Source organism: Nothobranchius furzeri, chromosome 9 (genome assembly GCF_043380555.1).
Source record: "Nothobranchius furzeri strain GRZ-AD chromosome 9, NfurGRZ-RIMD1, whole genome shotgun sequence".
Lineage (NCBI taxonomy): Eukaryota > Metazoa > Chordata > Actinopteri > Cyprinodontiformes > Nothobranchiidae > Nothobranchius > Nothobranchius furzeri.
In genome coordinates this window covers 33,345,792-33,364,178 of record NC_091749.1, presented here as the reverse complement: position 1 = coordinate 33,364,178, position 18,387 = coordinate 33,345,792, and the positions used below count along the sequence as shown (strand labels likewise).

Below are 18,387 nucleotides of genomic sequence, written 5' to 3'. Positions count from 1 at the left end.
CTGACATCACGTGTGCGACCTGTGTTTACACTAGCCGACATCATGGAAGCCCTCAGAGCTGCGCTCTGTCACTACCCGATCCATCAATTGTCCAAGCGCTTGTTGCTTGTTTGTTTTTGCAAGCGGAATTACTGCTCCTTGCGGAAGACCACAGACGAAGGACGAGGTTAAGAACGGGGGAAGTACTGCCGCCTACAGGTCTGGCATGTCCTTAACAACATATTTATCCGGGTAAGTGTGGACAGAGTTTTTTTTTTAAACGAGGTGGTGTGGATGCAAGTTTTTGGAGGGGCGGATATTCGTTTTTAAAAAACCCCGGCTATGTGTGGACTAAGCCTCAAAAACAGCAGAAAAAAAGGAGCTGAATGAAATAAATGTTATAGAAACATACTGGTTGCCTTGCATTATTCTTTTTACATTTTAACCATATTTTGGAGCTAAAGAAACAAAGGATTATCTGATTATGTAATTGATTGATCGATCACTGTGGCAAAATAATCATTTACTAAAATAATCGATATCTGCAGTCCTAGCGCTGCCAAATTTCAGAGTTGGGTTAAAAAAATACTAGTTTTCTAGATTTCACTCTAATTAATTATTTGTGTTCTGGTAATTTCCATATTTTCCATATAAGATAGAGGAAAGAACTGGCCTGTTCTTTATAATTTTTATATATTCTTATTCCTTGATTAAATTGTAGAAACCATTTATTAAAATGTCCACAAAGTTATATGCGTAAAGAAATATTTGCATCATTATTTTAGACAAAGTACAGTAAAATATTTACAATAATACTTTGTCTTCTTTTTGTCGAATAGCCTAAAAAAAGATTTACAAAGAAAATAAATGCATGACTTGTTTCTTGACATGTACAGAAATAATAATAAAATTTCCATAAAGCTTTGCTTATTTTTTTGTTGACACACATGAAAATAATCGTCAGGTTGTGAAAAAGCACTGCATACTTATCAGACAATTGCTGGTATAAATATCCTTTTCATCTAAAATGTGTTAAAGCGAGAAAAAAAGAAAGAAAAAAATGTCATTATGGATTTCAATTAAGTGATCCCTGGACAGAAAGGGATGCGTCTGGGCGGGGAAATGAATGTGCTGCGGACAAATGTTAAATAATAATGGCTGGGATGGTCCTGCCGAGAAACACACATTCCATCTCCCGACTGCAGCCGTGGGAGCATGCACGCATGGCACGACACTGACAAAATATGGAGGCTCACATCCACAGGCACTTTTGTATTATCACTCATACACTGACACACGCAGCAATGATAAAGAAGACACACACAGCGCAGGGCAAAGCGAGACTCTCACACAATCTGCTGCTATCACCTCTGTTGTGTGTGTCTTTATGACCAGTGCTGGCCACAGCACATATGGCCCTCATTTAGGAACAATGTGCATGGAGAATGACTGAATGGAGGAGCTGGGGTAAGACAGGCTTAATGCTGCCAGTATAAGAGAGACAGAAAAGGCAGATAACAGGTGGTTTAAACTTGAATTACTGAACAGAGTGTAAACAACGTGTCCTTATGAAGTGCTTTCACTCTCTCTTTTTGAGTCAACGGCTCATGGACACACATCAGGTAACACCTAATCAGTGCTGTGGCAGGACGAATAGCTCCCAGACATCCTCACTGTTGTTTCAGGAGAAAACATTCCCAAAAATCTCTCTCCCCCTCTCGCACACACATACGTTTTTCATACCCTCTTGTCACAGCAACATCTCTCCAGTAATTACCAGGGTGGCCATCCTCCTATCTGCCTTCGATGGATGGACTGAGGAACCACAGGTTCGACCCTGCAGCCATAACTCTAGACCTGGGACGTCTTCCTACTGCTTTTCACCACCTCAGACAGCAAATTGGCCTCAAAAAAAGAACAGAACAAGAAAAAACATCTCAAACAAGCTTACTCTCTGGCTAATAGAGAACCAGACCGCTGATACACAGACATGAAAAAGCGTTGAAGCAGACACACACTCATTCACTTTCACTATTTGTCATTTCCTTGTCTCCAAGGAGTAATCTATAACACTGAGAATTCACTGACCAATGGCAAGACGGAAATCTTTCCTTGCCATCGAGGCACAAAATTGCGAGCGCGCGCACACACACACACACAGACACAGACACACAAACACACACACTGCTGAGTTGATCATTTTGACAGGATACGACTGAAGAGAAGTGGAGTGAAGATGAGAGGAAGCAGGGAAGGCAGAGCAGGGAGACTTAAACTGATAACTGTTTGATGAAGGGTGATAATGTCAGGAAAGGAAGGAAATAGATGAAGGGATGGATGGAAAAGGTGAGGCAGCAGAATCAATACAAATCCACAATCTGCATCCAGAGAGTAGACAGCTTAATGCCTATTCTGGGATTTGGCTTCATTACTATTTTACTCTGTTCAGTCAAGAGAGGTACATCAACATATCTGGAAGTGCTATTACAGCTGGAAATAGTTGATCTGATCCTAGTTAAATATGTTTTTGTTTCTATTTGTTTATAGAAAATGTATTACTAGAATTATTATAATATGAATTATTATTATTACTATTATTATTATTATTATTATGTATGGCCAAATGAGATATTTTCTTTTTCTGATGCAGGTAAAAAGTAAAAATATAACTTCAAAATGTGTCAGAAAACATTATCAACAACACTACATATTAATGAAAGTACTGTTGTGTGATCTGTTAGGATTTTAGTGATTTAGTGTTTTTCATCTGGAGGAGAAAAATCCTTTCTCCGACAGGTTGTAAACGCATCTCCACGCGGGGCACAACTACGTTGTCAAGGAGACCACGAAACTGTAGACATGATGGCGGAGCTTGAAAAATTTAAAAGTGCCGAAGATGAGTTCAGAAAGAAATACTTCCAAAGAAACAGGTGAGTGTGAGGTATGTATGCCATGTGTATTTACCTGAGCTGCAGTAACACAAAAGTAAATAAATAGCACTCTGGCAGAGTTTAGTGGTGAACCGTTGATAAATTGGAAAGTACGCCTCGTGCCCGTCTAGGTTCCGACGTTTGCTGTCGTTTTAACTAGCTACTGCCTTTTGTCCCTACGTAAAGTTTCTGCCTTCGCTTTCAAAAGTTTTAGATGTATGAAGGTGGAGGTGCGTTCAGGGAAAGCTGCTTCTGATGTTGCCACGTGACAAAAACACACAGGACTGTTAAACAAAGTTACTGAGACATAACCTACCAGGTTATTTTTAGTGTGTCTCTTTCTTCCAGGGAAGCCGAAGAGAACAGACAGAAGGAAAGCCGAGCAGCCACACGAATCCAGAGCTGGTTCCGAGCCTGCAAGGTGCGCGCTTATCTCAGGTACGAGTATGGTGGCCGTATATGTGGGGCGCCGACTGCCAAGGTACAGTCAAATAATTGAACGTTCTGTTAGCCACATTTTGATTAAAAAGCTTTAAAATTCGTTAAAATCAAATTTAAATGAGATCATCCTAAAATTTAGGAGTCTGTTTGACATTTGTAAAGTTAACTTACCTTTAAAAAATGTAATCTAACTGAATATATGAAGTTAAAACCTACTGTCTTGAAACTGTTTACATGTTTGGCACATATATGATTTTAAATTATATACATTTAGGCAAACTTTGGAATTACATACATTTAGAGTGCAACGTTCTTGCTACAATGTTCAGAAATGAAAACATTTTTCCTTTGGTTTTTAGATTTAATTAACCTGTCAAATATAACACACACACACACACACATACATAGATAGATAGATAGATAGATAGATAGATAGATAGATAGATAGATAGATAGATGATAGATAGATAGATAGATAGATAGATAGATAGATAGATAGATAGATATAGATAGATAGATAGATAGATAGATAGATAGATGATAGATAGATAGATAATTATTATAATATTAAGTATAATAGAGAACAGACAGACACTCATGTGTGTGTTATTCTAAAAGTTCAATTTAGGTACACGTTTAAACATTTAGATACAACATGTAGTTTTCTAAACAAATGTGTTTGGGGATTGAGGTTTTTATTTGCTGAGCGCCATACAACTGTTTATATTAAAACACTAAATGTAACAGTAGCTTCACAAATGACACCCCATAAAATTTTAACTGCTGCTGTTTAGACATAGAGCAGGAACAAATAAATAAATATGTAAAAAGTGCGCCTCAGTGAGCCTTAGCAGGTTATTATTAAGGGGCTATAAAAAAACAGGCTGGACTCTGAGAGTTAATTTCTAAAGAACTGATATTGGCTCACTCCTATAATTATCTCACTTCCAGAGGTGTGCAAATGGCCTTAAGAAATAACTGTTACCTGGACTCTGAGCTCTTTTCACACAGAGAAATGTATGTCTCTGTCTTTGTGCCTCTACCAATACGGTGACCCAAGCACCATTCTGCAGGGTCAGCAGACAAACTTCCAGACAGTGGGTTAATTCAGATTACTTTAGTTAATTGATCAATGCGTTAAGTGGATAATTAGCAACAATTTTAGCTGCCTAAGTGCAACTGCAGGGTTGTGCTATCCCCACTATAAACATTGATTTTCTGGGCATATAAATGGCCTTTTGGAAATTGATGGCCTCATTGGAGGCTGAGAATCGCAGTGGACTTGCATTTAGAGTATGTTTGAAGATGAATACAAATGTGCAAAGCTGACTAAACGGGGTGAAAGGCTCTTCGGGTGTGATTGAAAAGCCTGAAAGAGCAAGGGGTTTCTATGTTCGTGAGCATTGGTGAGAGTCTACTTGAAAGTCTAATGTTTCGCTGACCTTTTAATTCATTTAGCAGGCACGGGTGTGCATAAAAATAAATCTTTTATTTTCTTTGCCAAGTGTCTCTTTGGACAGCGGCTATTGTAATGCCTTTTTGAATTGATTGGACTACATTTTATATTTTCTTTCATTATCTTGATCTGTTTTAAATCATAATTACAATTTTTACTGACGGCTTCTATTAGATTTAGCCTTGTTATGTTTGAGTGAATAATTCCTCATCACAAACCTACAAACTAATTGTTAGTGATGTTTTGCAACCTTTTCATACTTTTGAATCATTTTACTTCAACCAGTATGTGCTAAAATGACCCTTTGCAGGGTCATTCAGACCCCCACCACCCTCTGTGGCCAAAATACCGCATTTGCAACTTCAGAGTACCGGTCTGTTGGACTTAGAAAATTATTAAGCTGACATACCTGGTGCTGCATATTTTAGATCATGAACACAGCTGATTTGTTTAATTTAGTGATGAATCACCTCCAGTGTTTACCCTAGAAATTTCTCCAGCCATGGTTGACCGTGGGGGGTTGATTGTTTGGGAGGGTGATTCTGTAGCCATAATGCTTGAATTCCATTCTTAGTGTTAGCCTATGTAAGGGAAACACTAGCTCCTGTAGACACTAAGGAAGGCTGAGGAGACATTTCAGCTTTCAGATGAACTCATTCACTGCCAGCTGTTTCCTGATCAATAGAGCCCTTCGCTGCCAGCATTTTTCTGCATTTTTACTGTTTTTTTAAGAGTCACAGAACGTTGTGCGCTAGGATGATGTCAACGCCAAAACTAGCAAAACAAAGAGCAGACTCACCTCCTACACCAGGAAGAATCCGCACCTTTCAAGCTTTATCCGTTCTTTCGTAATCCATTGTTGAATTGTGATCAGCAGAAGTTTTTCCGGTTTGCACCTCACTTTTTTTACAGCAGCAGCTCAAAACGATCTCTTAAAACATGTATTTTGTGCTTCCTGATCACATGCTGTGTGACGTACACGGATGAAGATCGGCTTTAGAGCTGGGATGTTTGTTCTCACGGTGCGGGGGCTTGTTCCGAAGCCCACACAGTAAAAAAAAAAAAGACGACTAAAGGCATTGAACAGTTGGATTTAAAATGACGACTTTAGTCGTCAGTGGCAGTGAATGAGTTAAGGTGTTAAAAAGACAAACCCACAGTGAGGGGATACCTTTTGCATTTGGTTCTACTAAATGAACACTAGGAGGTGCTAAAAGCAAGCCAAATCTGCCTAGTCTCCCTTTTAAACTGATAAAATTGTGATTTAAATTTCCCCCTGCATGTATCAGAACACCTTTTCAATGTATCATGTGTTTGAACTGTTAAAAACACCCTCCCAACTCTCAGCTAAATGGGATTTTCCTGCAGCTATCTGCGCAAGAAGGCAGTCATTATACAGAAGGTGTGGCGGGGCTTCGCAGCAAGGGCACGAGTCAGACAAATGGTGAAGGTAAGTCAGCCTAGAAAAGCTGCAGATATATTGATTGTGTTATGATAGCATGCATTAGAATTCAATTGCCACATTTCTAAATCCCTGCCTCTGACCTTAAGAAATATAATTCACTCATTACACATTTGAAAATTAACACTTAGCAAATACGATAAAATATGATAAGGAATTTTGTCCATGTTGCAATTCCAGAGATCCATTTTTATGGAGTATAGTACGAAACAGAAATAAGAGTTGTGTATGTGTGTGCTTCAGTAAAACAAGGCCCCATTTCAGCATATTGCCTCCAACTGCTTCTTAATTGAACAGATTGCTGATACCGGATCCAATACCCAGCGCTCTCACATATAATTTTCCCCTGGATTGAGTTTCGTAAACGTATCAAAACAAGCTATTTATCATGCCTGGAAATTGACTGTTTGCAAAAGCATAACTGCCAGCCATCGTTTGGGAGGCGTTCAAGAAATGAAAAGGGGGGTGAGGGGGTGTTAAAATAAACAATGAAGAATGTGTCCCAACACACATATGGGCTAATACAAGGCTGTTTTGTCCTATTTAGAAACAGATGAGTGCTAATTTGAATCACTCATATTTGCCACAGTGCACTATTTTGAATTAGGCCTGGGGTATTCCAGCTTCCCCTGCTCTATTGCTCTCCGTCTGTCGTCTTCTGTCTCGTGGACATAATCGTGCGTAATGTGACTTGCAAAAGGCTTCTTCACAAAACATCAAGCTGAATTTACAATCTCCTTTCAAGTCTTTGTCATTATTCCCCTTCATGCCTTTCCTGTCTTACTTTCCTGTCTTTTTCAATAAAGACGTGTTGAAATATGAAGCTCTGTTATGGCCAACACTCCAGTTTGCTTCTGAAATGTGCCCCCAGTGGTTGGATGGCACGTGTTGTCTGTGTGACGGCTTGTTGAGTGTGTCGCTGAATATTCTCTGGCTCTTTGTTAGTGTCTTTTGTGGTAGGGCTGTCATTGATTATGAAATCCAGAGGAGAGCGTTTGGCCGTCATACATCTCCATTAGTGCGCTGCTTGACTACCATAGATTTTCTTGGCCCTTGTCTGTGTTTAGTGTATTAAGAGACTACCATCCTCCCCTTGATACAAAGTCCCAGCAACCTCTTTCACTCTTACTCTTTTCTTTTCTCTCTCCATCCCACAGACATCCTCTCTTTCCTCTCTCTTGTTTCTCCTTTTTCTGCTTCTACACACCCCTGCCTCCCCTCCCCTTTAATATGGCCCTATCTGTGCTGTCTCTGTGCAATGTATTATGTATAAAGAGCTCTTTATCTTTGATGCCTGCTGTGGACAGATCAGAGGGCTGGGAGACAAGATGTAACGGCATCTTTTCCTTTGTGTTCACAGGCGGCATATTTTATCATGAAGATGAATTTCTACGAGGAGATGGCGGTCAGGGTAAATATCACCACAGTGCCTTGTATTAGCAAATGGAGTGTCTTAGTGGGGGAACACTCTGTTGCTCTGTGTGTGCTGTAAAGGGGTAACCCCATAACGGCAGCCTTTAAAGCACCTTATTGTACCATTTTATTCCAAAAACGGTCCATCCTCAATATGTATTTTTGTTAATTCTTCCCTTTTAATGTCTCTGTGTAATTTTATTTATGCTATGTGTATTAATAATTAGACGATTGGGGGACTTGTGGTGACATTAGTGGGGAGCTTGTCACGCCCATCTACTTTTGGTCACTGGGTCCCTACTGCCCAGAAAAAAATGAGTCTATGGAGCGATGAAAGTTATTTTCTTGTCCCGTTTCATATGTGCCATGGATTTCAAAGATGATGTCCGTTAATTTTGAAGAAGCATTTAGATGCCAAGAAAGTGCATTTTTATTTTATTTTTATTTTTTTGTTGACAGGCAGCAAAAGTAATTGTAGGTGCAGAGCCATATATGGACCACATTGAAACAAACAAAATAGTTTGTCAATTCAATTGAATGGTAAATGGCCTGTATTTGATATAGCACCTTCTAGAGTCAAATAAACCCCCCAAGGCCCTTTATAACACAACCAGTCATTCACCCATTCACACACACATCCACATGCTGGTGGGTATGTGCTACGATGTAGCCACAGCTGCCCTGGGGTGCACTGACAGAGGCTAGGCTAGCCGAACACTGGCGCCACCAGTCCCTCTGATCACCACCAGCAGGCAAGGTGAGTTAAGTGTCTTGCCCAAGGACAAAATGACGGCAGCAAAATAAGCGGGGCTCGAACCTGCAACCTTCCGATTATAGGGTAAGCACTTAACTCCTGTGCCACCATCACCCCATTGAAGTACAAAATATGTGTGATTCATTGCGTAAGGAAAGGAGAACTAGATAATAACTTTTATAACCCCATTTATTTACATTCTTTTTTTTTTCTTTTGGTGAAGTAGACCCATGAGCCGACTGAAAGGAGAGGAAACTAAAGCTCCCAATAAGCCCATGTCCACAACTGGAACTTCAGAGTTATTTTACCAGACATGCATGGTACTGCTGGGTTTCACGTGACATTGCTTCTACGTCACCAAATGCAGATGTGGGTCTGGAAGTAGCCGGCGCTGCACAAAACCCTATTTACTAAAATGCTGAAATTCTATTTTATTTATTTATTTCATTAATTCTAACATTATTTCAAAAAGAAAGCACTGCTTCCAATTTTAAACTACACTTAGACACAGAGGGCTGGGGGGGGGGGGGGGCATCAGCTGGCGTAGGCCAGATGACGTCTGCACTGCCCGCTCACCACAGCCACGAATACACCTCATCAACACACACCAACACTGTATTAGAGCAGGCGGAGGGAGACTGGGGTCTTAGCACACCTCTGTTGTCACTTGGCTTCCCGGGGCTGGAGGCTAGGAGGGGGATCTGGCTGGGGTCCACATTGTCATTGTCTTGAGATGTGGTCAGTGATCACACAGACAATGTTTGATATATATCTGATCATGCGCATGGGAGTTATTATGTCAAGTAATGTAATGGCGAAAGGTCAAAGTTTGAGGCTTAGCCACACCCACACCTTTCAAATTATTTAAAATTCGACAGTTGAATTTTTTCCCCTATGTCTTAAAGGTATATAGCATAAGTTTGAAGGTGAATGGTGAAAAGGGCGATGGGGCATCACTCCCCAAACGACTTGTGCGAAAACCACTAAATCGAGTACTTGGACCAAAATGGCCGACCTCCTGTGCGACTTTGCGCTTCGCTACAGGATACTTTTTTGTAGGTCCTGAGACACTACATTAGTGTACCAAATTTCGTGATCCTCAGTCAAAGCTTGGCTTGAGGCTGACAGTTTTAATGGTCCTAGGGGGCGCTATTTGAGAAAATAGGCCACACTCACCAACTTCTCCTGTCCATTTCTATTGGGGGACAGACTAGGATCACTCACCAGAAATTCATGGCGATATCACGATAACCGAGGAAATGAGAGGCAAACGTATTTCCATGGCGTGATGGTGAATTTCGCCATGCTCCCAAAGCCCTGCTTTTTTTTAACCCTGCCAATACAGGACACCAAGTGACCCCAACTTGTCTACTACCATTTGCCAGAGATTGCTGGTGATTAGGTGAAAGGAGTCCAATAGGGAGCTGTGAAAAAGAGTAGCGTGGAAACAGGTCAAAGTTTGAGGCTTAGCCACGCCCACACCTTTATACTTACTTAAAATCTAACGGTTGAATTTTCTCCCCTATGTCTTAAGAGTATATAGCAGAAGTTTGAAGGTGATCGGTGAAAAGGGCGACGGGGCATCATTCTCCAAACAACGTGTGCGAAAATCACCAAATCGAGTACTTGGACCAAAATTGCTGACCTCCTGTGCGACTTTGCGCTTGACTCCAAGAGACTTTTTTGTAGGTCCTGAGACACTACATTAGTGTACCAAATTTCGTAATCCCCAGTCAAAGCATGGCTTGAGGCTGACAGTTTTAATGGTCCTAGGGGCCGCTATTTCAGAACATAGGCCACACCCACCAGATTTTCACATCAGATGTTTTGGGGGGCTGGACTAGGATCACTCACCACAAGTTTAGTGGTGATATCTTTAGAAATGACGAAATGGGAGGCAAACGTATTTCCACGGTAGTATGCCTGACTTCGCCGCACCCCCACAGCCTCGCCCTCTTTTGAAAACTCCCTTAAAGTGACGCCAAGCAACCCCCACTTGTCTTGAGTTACCAGCTACAAATTTATGGTGATTAAGTGAAATGGGGCGATCTGGGACCTATCACAGTAAAACTTGAGCTTTTTGGTCCTGAGGGGGCAGGGCTTATGTGATGTTATCATCCCACCATTCAGTTTAGTTTGTTAGTGGATGACAGGGGTGGACTGGCATATGTGGCATTCTGGCACTGTCCCGGTAGGCTGCTTGGGCAAGTGGGCCGCTAGCCCAGCTTGGGCTGACTCAATTGAATGTTAAATGAAACCCGCACCTTTGCGCTCCGATGTTACGTCAATATTCCAGTCAGTTCTGTTATTGAAACCCGTTCCTCCATCGCTCCGCACTGCCCAAGCGACAAAAACGCTTGCGCTGGCATGCTCATTACCAGTGTTGGGAGTAACGCCGTTTAAGTATAACGGCGTTTCTAACGGCGTTCTTTTATAGGTAACGGAATAATCTAATTAATTACTTTTCCCGCCGTTGCAACGCCGTTACCGTTACTGGGGACGGAACGTTGTGCGTTACTATGTGCTTGTCGAACGTTGAGCAACAGTGTGAGGCTTTCTGACCGCCACACTTCAGCTGCAGCCAGGGAGAGAGAGGTGTCGGTAACACACTTACAAACACCATGATGATTGGCCGGGTGGGCGGAGACCCTCACGGTCTCTGTCGCTGCATGCTGTAGACACAACGGGAATAACTCTGTTTAAAATAACCGCGTTAATAAAAAACATTTCTTTCTGTAACGAGCAAACTAATTAATTACGTCTTCTTTTATCAAAACGTCGTTTCTGTTACTGATAAGAAAATGCGTGCGTTAAGCAGCGCGGTGTGTTGAAGCTGTCATCATCAGCTGATCAGGAGCTAAAGAGGTAGATGTTTTCATCCAAGTGCGTCACGGCCCGTGAAGAACGAGGAAGACGTGATGAATAGTCTACGGCTGCAGACCCCCGCAAATTCGCTGCTGCAGGTGGGAATCTGCAGCAGCGAATTTGCGGGTCTGTAGCCGTGCCCTTCTTAGCGTGACAGCGGGACGTCCCGAAGGTCCGCTCACCTGTTCACCGCTCAGACGTCCTGATCTTCTGCCTTCCTAGATCATCCAGCTGTAACCTGTTTCTGATCATGTCTTTAGTCCCGCTGTAACACTGATGCATCAGTCTCAGATGGCATGGAGCTCAGGTGTTATCAGAACTACCTGTGTGTGTTCACCACCCAGCTTCAGCTCTTCTGTGGTTGGGTCTGACCCAAGTTAGTACATTTAAGTCCTCCATCAGGCTTGTGCCTCTTCTAGTGTCATTTTAAAGGATATTTATTTATTTATTTAACCGTTACTAGATTACCAGCAACAGAAATGCTAGTAAAAACACACAATTATGTGAAGCTGGAAAAATTAGAATACTGTGCAAAATTACATTTATTTCTGTAATTTAACTAGACTGAGATTTAAAGGCTCGGGAACCTTTACAGGTGTTTCTATTTGCAATTTTAGCTGATTGGGTTTTTGTTAAATATCACACAGTGACCTTTTAATAGTCTAGATAAGTGTAATGTTCCTAGTAGTTCCTCCTGTTAAGTGCTTATTTATTTAAATTATTCAGGTTTATATAAAACATTTGGACATACATTTTATTATGTTCAGTCATTAGTCATTTATATTTCACTATTGTAGTAATTCTTGCATTCTTTAATGAAAAAAGTAACTAAGTAGTTACTTTTGTTGGTAATTAGTTACTTTTATGATCTTGTAACTCAGTTAGTAACTGAGTTACTTTTTTGACAAAGTAATCAGTAACTATAACTAATTACTTTTTTAAAGTAACGTTCCCAACACTGCTCATTTCAAGCTCGTGCCTGCGATGCGCTCTGCTTTTGGTTTTAGATAAGCCAAAGATCTAAGTTGTGTGTTTATTTATGAAAACTTTGTAGAATCTAGTTTAACTGAGCACCAACGGAGCAAGATCTGGTGTCACGTTAAAATTAACGTGATGAGCAGCTCCTGTCTGGAGACGGCGGGCGGAACCAGTACCCAACTAGGGAAATGCCCAGTGGACCGATCTGAGGTTGCCTGTGTTGTCTTTTTGTTTTTGTGTTTTTCTCCCCCACAGCTCAGCTCTGTTAGAAATAAGCAGATGTTTGCTTCAGCTGGATTATATCAAGTATAAAAAAGTGTTCACAGACAACTGATCTTTTAATGAAGAAACAATGTTAACCATGTTTTATTTTAATGTTGATTTCATTAATTTCTAAGGTGTGAATGTCCGTGAACATTATCAAATTTTCTGATTGGTGTACATGATACACAATATTAATAACAAGTCTGGATGTGGTTTGGTCTGAGGTATAAAACTCTGCCCTGGGCCTAAAGCCCTGCAGATACATTTAGTTTCTATAAACACCAACAACAAATAAGTAACAGCAGCTTTATTTTACTTTCTTGCTTAAATTAAATCACGCAGTTTTACAAGTTCTGCATGCTCACGTTCAACAGCAGGGTTAGATCCACGGTGTTTATAAAAACCACTTATTGAGGGAACAGGAGGAGAAACCACTAAGGAAGGAGGATAAACCGACCTTAAAAAACTTGGACGGAGAGCCTGGCGGGAATGCGAAAGTGGCGCTCAAGTCGCCAAACAAAGGACAAGAAGCTAGAAGATCACGCCGATGTTAACCAGATAAACCACACTTTAAGAGAAGTCTTATTCTCACCTGTATTCCTGCTCTTTTCCTCCGATGGTTTCCCGGGACTGGATAAACATCGCTGGAGGCACGCTGGTTGAGATCATTGTTTGGCTCCGGGCCAGTGCGCCACTCAGATAAATAAACATTTTTTTCATGTTAAAAATACTTGGCATTTCACTGAAATGTGTTTGTGTTTGAGGGAATATCTTTTTAATTTATTTTTGATATGACCTATTTGGATAAGGCAGAGATTAATTTCTCTATTCATTAGTTGTTTCTTCCATTGAAATACAGATCCCCCAGTTTTGCTACAAATACCTCATGTTAAGCATGCTAAGTATTAGTTGGACTGTTAATGGAATTTTCCTACAGTAAATTCAGTCTTAAAAATCTGCAATATCGTCTGGCTTTAAGTATCGCAATATATCGTATCGGCTCACCTGTATCGTGATACATATTGTATCGCCAGATTTTTACCAATACACATCCCTACTTGTCACCAGCATTCAGACATTAATTCTGTTTGCTTCACAGCCAGACAGGACACGGTAAAAAGTGAATAAAAATAGAAAGCACTGCTTAAATGAAAAGGAGCAGACAGAAGAAAATCTTATACATAGTCTGCCTCACTCACACAAGTAAATAAATCATAACCATAAAATAAACTGTCAACTCATGAAATATAACTAAGTGAGCTGCCTAGCAGCATGCCAAAAAGACCTGAATGTAGTGCGCCACAAAGGACTTTATTAAAAAAAATACATACTGAAAGAAGCCTGCAGTGTCAGGCTTGTGGGAGGCGTTTAACCCAAGACATGCAGAATCAGCTCAGGAGTCAGGAGGTAAGAAATTAAAGTCTTTATTTTAACAAACGGGAACTGAAGTAGCACTGAAATCCAGTGAATGATGCCGAGGGCGATTGCTCAGAGTTCTTAGCTCAGCGAGCTGCGGGGTGCCAAGGAGATGAGTGTAGTAATCCAGCCGGACGGGAGGTGAGGAAGCAGAGAGGAGAAATGCAGGAGCGGTGGAGGAGGATGAGACGTGAATGAGGATCTGTGGTTCTTAGCAGAATTCGGTGAAGGTTGGGGTGGTAATCCTAGGAGGGCAAACAAAAGGAGCTTCAGGAGCAAGTTCAAAGCCGTAATCCAATAAACAGTCTAAGGTCAAAATCCAAATAATCCAAACATGCGAGGTCAAACAAGTACGAGTGGCAGGCGTTACCAATACTGGAGTAATCATCCGGCTTCGAGTAGTGTCTCCATCCTCCTTTTAAACCCGAGCTCCAAATGACTAACTCAGAACAGCTGGTACCTCTCTGCTCCTAACCTGTGGAACACAGAACCCCAAAGATTGTTAGTTGAGGAGGAGGACTCACCTAGACCCGAGAACGATGACATTACCCCCCCCCCCTCAACGGGCGCCTCCTGGCACCCCAGCGGTGGTCCTAGAGGCCTCGAAGTCAGAGATGAGGGAGGGGTCCTCGATGAATGCCCGGAGGACCCATGAACGCTCCTCCGGGCCATACCCCTCCCAGTCCACCAGGTATTGTACTCCCCGACCCCGAGGACGAGAGTCGAGTATCCGCCGAACCTGGTAGACCAGACCACCCTTGTAGTACCGAGCAGGCGGAGGCGGGTCCGGGGTCGGACAGAGAGGACTGCTGGCCACTGGTTTGATCAAGGACACGTGGAAAACTGGATGAATCCGGAGAGATTGCGGAAGGTCCAGATGAACGGTCACAGGGCTGGGAACCGCCACAATCTTAAAAGGACCTAGGAACCTGGGAGCAAATTTCTTGGATTTGGCTTTAAGAGGCACATCCCTGGAGGACAGCCAGACCATCTGTCCAGGAGCGTAGGCTGGTGCCGGGCGGCGATGACGATCCGCCAACTGCCGGTTCCGTTCAGCAGTGCGTAGAAGTGCAGCTCTGGTAACCGTCCAAGCTCGACGTGCCCGGCGGAGAAACTGTGGCCCTAGTGACGGTGGAGTCTGACTGGTGGGGAAACAGAGAGGGTTGGTAGCCAAGAGAAGCTTCAAAGGGAGACTAACCTGTGGCTGTGGACACATGGCTGTTGTGGGCATACTCCATCCAGGCCAGGTGGTCGCTCCAAGAGGTGGGGTTGGTAGCACATACACAACGCAGCATAGCTCCCAGCTCCTGATTCATGCGCTCACACTGTCCGTTGGTCTGCGGGTGAAATCCGGAGGTTAATGCTACACGGGCACCCAAGGCGTTGGCAAATTCCTTCCAGACTCTGGAAATGAACTGGGGGCCACGGTCAGACAGAATCTCCTCAGGAATCCCATGTAGACGAAACACGTGTTTGATCAGGAGCTGGGCAGTGATGGCTGAAGATGGGAGAGATTTCAGAGGTACAAGGTGGCAAGCCTTGGAGAACCTGTCTACGATAGTCAATATGGTATTGAAACCACGAGAGGCGGGCAATCCACACACAAAATCCAAGGAGATGTGCGACCAGGGACGAGACGGAACAGGAAGAGGACAGAGTAGACCAGCAGGTGAGTGGTTGTTACCTTTATGTTGGGCACACACATGGCACGCCAAGACGTATTCCTTCACGTCCTTGTAAATAGACGGCCACCAGAAGGAGTGCTTAATGAGGGCCAAAGTCCGACCGACACCAGGGTGAATGGAGAACTTTCCAGTATGAGCCCAGTGGATAACCTTGCCTCGCATGACCTGAGGAACAAAAAGTCTGTTTGAAGGACCGTTACCAGGACCGGGATCGACCCTGAGGGCTTCCAGAACTCTGTCTCTGATCTCCCATGTGAGCCCCGCCACCACGCAGGACGGAGGGAGGATGGTGCTCGGAACGGGATCATCCTCAGACGAGTACTGATGGGAAAGGGCATCTGGTTTAATGTTCTTAGACCCTGGCCGGTAGGAAATGACAAAGTTAAATAGAGTAAAGAAAAGTGACCAACGGTATTGGCGTGGGTTTAGCCGTTTTGCTTCCTTGAGGTAGGTCACATTCTTGTGGTCGGTCCAGATCACGAAAGGATGTTCTGCTCCCTCCAGCCAGTGCCTCCATTCTTCGAGGGCCAACTTCACTGCCAACAACTCTCGATCCCCCACATCGTACCGACTCTCTGTCGGCGTCAAACGTCTAGAAAAGAAGGCACAGGGATGGAGTTTATGATCGACGGGAGATACCTGGGACAAAACAGCTCCAACCCCAGTGTCAGAAGCGTCCACTTCAACAGTGAACTGCTGGCTTGGATCCGGCCTGGTGAGAACAGGAGCCTCCGTGAACTTCTTCTTGAGGGTCCTAAAGGCCAGTTCTGCTTCTGGGGACCAGGAGAAAGTTCTAGTGGTAGAGGTAAGACAGGTTAAAGGAGCGGCTGTCTGGCTATAGTTCCTAATAAACCGCCAATAAAAATTGGCAAACCCCAGAAACCGTTGCAACTGCTTCCTGGTAGTGGGCTTAGGCCAGTCTGCCACTGCCTGTACCTTCTCGGGGTCAGCCTTTAACCGCCCGCTCTCCAGAAAAAAACCTAAAAACTTTACCACAGAGACATGGAACTCGCATTTCTCAGCTTTCACATAGAGTCTGTTCTCTAGAAGACGTTGAAGCACAGCCCTGACATGCTTCTGGTGTTGGGTGATCGAACTGGAAAAAATCAGAATATCATCTAGATAAACAGTCACAAAGTCATTGATATAATCACCCAACACAGCGTTGACCAGTCTCTGAAAAACAGCCGGGGCGTTGGTGAGTCCAAAAGGCATAACCAAGTATTCGAAATGCCCCAGCGGTGTCTTGAAGGCTGTCTCCCATTCGTCCCCCTGGCGGATCCGAACCAGGTGGTAGGCGTTTCGGAGGTCCAGACGAGTAAAAACGGTAGCATCCTGGACGGGCTCGAAGGTGGAGGACAGCAGTGGAAGAGGGTATTTATCCTTCACGGTGATCTGGTTAAGACTTCGATAATCGATACAGGGACGAAGTGAACCGTCCTTCTTAGCTACGAAGAAGAAACCAGCACCCAGGGGAGATGTTGAAGGCCTGATGGTCCCGTTGGCCATGGCCTCAGATATGTAGCTCTCCATGCTGTCCCTTTCCGGTTTGGAGAGGCTGTAGAGGCGGCTGGAAGGCAGCGGGGCACCGGGGAGCAAATCAATACCACAATCGAAAGGACGGTGCGGGGGCAGCGTCGCTGCTCGGTCCCTGCTAAAAACCTGTTGCAGGTCGTGGTAGATAGCTGGTACTTGGGAGAGGTCAGGAGGCTCAACCGGGGTCGTGTTGGGGCCCTTCGAGACCGGAGAGGCCGAGTTGAGGCACCTCTGGTAACACGTCGGACTCCACGCCTCGATTCTGTTGTCCTGCCAATCAAGGTGTGGGTTGTGTTGCACAAGCCATGAGTGTCCAAGCACCAACAGGTTCTGAGGGGATGGAAACACAAAGAGTGAAATTGTCTCAATGTGATTACCTGAGGCTCTGAGCTGGAGCGGCGTAGTCCTGTGTGAGATGGTGGATAACGACCTCCAGTCTAAAGAAGAAACAGTCATAGGTTCCTGAAGAGGAACTGTGGGGACATCCCAGTCTCTGATTAATTGAGGGTCGATAAGGGACTGCTCACAACCGGAGTCCACCAGAGCAGTGACCTGGTGGTGTTGTCCCTTCCACATCACAGAGCAGGCGAGGGTGAATCGGGAGGTTGTATGTCCAAAACTGCTACCCACCCGTACTCCCGGACCTACTGGTGGGCTCTTCCTTTTACTAAAGCCGGGCAGGTCTGGACGAAATGCCCAGGCAGTCCACAGTACAAGCAGAGACCCTTACTCATCCGGTGGTGTCGTTCCTCCTGGGTAAGGTGGGCCCTTCCCAGTTGCATGGGCTCCTCTGCCGGTTCTGCCTGGAACGGTGGTCTTGAGCTGGGTTGACGGCGCGTTGAAGAGGAAGACGAAGCCAATGAAGAAGTTCCGTGAAACTCTCTATGTCTTTTATCGATTGAGATAGAGAGTGTAATGAGACCCTCCAGGGTGGGTGGCTCAGGACACAGAGCTAGCTGGTTCTTGACCTTGTCATTAAGGGCCTCAATAAAAGCTGCTTTTAAGGCCTCGTTGTTCCAAGTGGTCATTGCAGCCAAAGTCCTAAATTCCAGTGCCATGTCAGCTACCGTTCTTCGACCCTGGGAGAGGTGTAACAACTTCTTGCGTATGTCCGTGACGGTTTCAGAGCTACAAAAGGTCAATTTAAACTCCTCCAAAAAATCCTCATAGGAACCAGATAAAAACTCAGGGTTGCGACTCTTTGCCTC

The 18,387-nt window shown here is 43.8% G+C and overlaps 1 protein-coding gene across 1 annotated transcript in view; it reads left to right on the top strand.

Annotated features, from left to right (window-relative positions):
• The first annotated feature begins 2,518 nt into the window (after positions 1-2,518).
• The window catches only part of spata17 (spermatogenesis associated 17), an 84,496-nt gene continuing 68,627 nt past the window's right edge, over positions 2,519-18,387 (top strand). The window contains 4 exon segments of the mRNA XM_054731875.2: positions 2,519-2,909; positions 3,258-3,347; positions 6,175-6,256; positions 7,629-7,679. Of these exon segments, the coding sequence (XP_054587850.2) occupies positions 2,839-2,909; positions 3,258-3,347; positions 6,175-6,256; positions 7,629-7,679 (294 nt within the window). The 5' untranslated portion in view covers positions 2,519-2,838.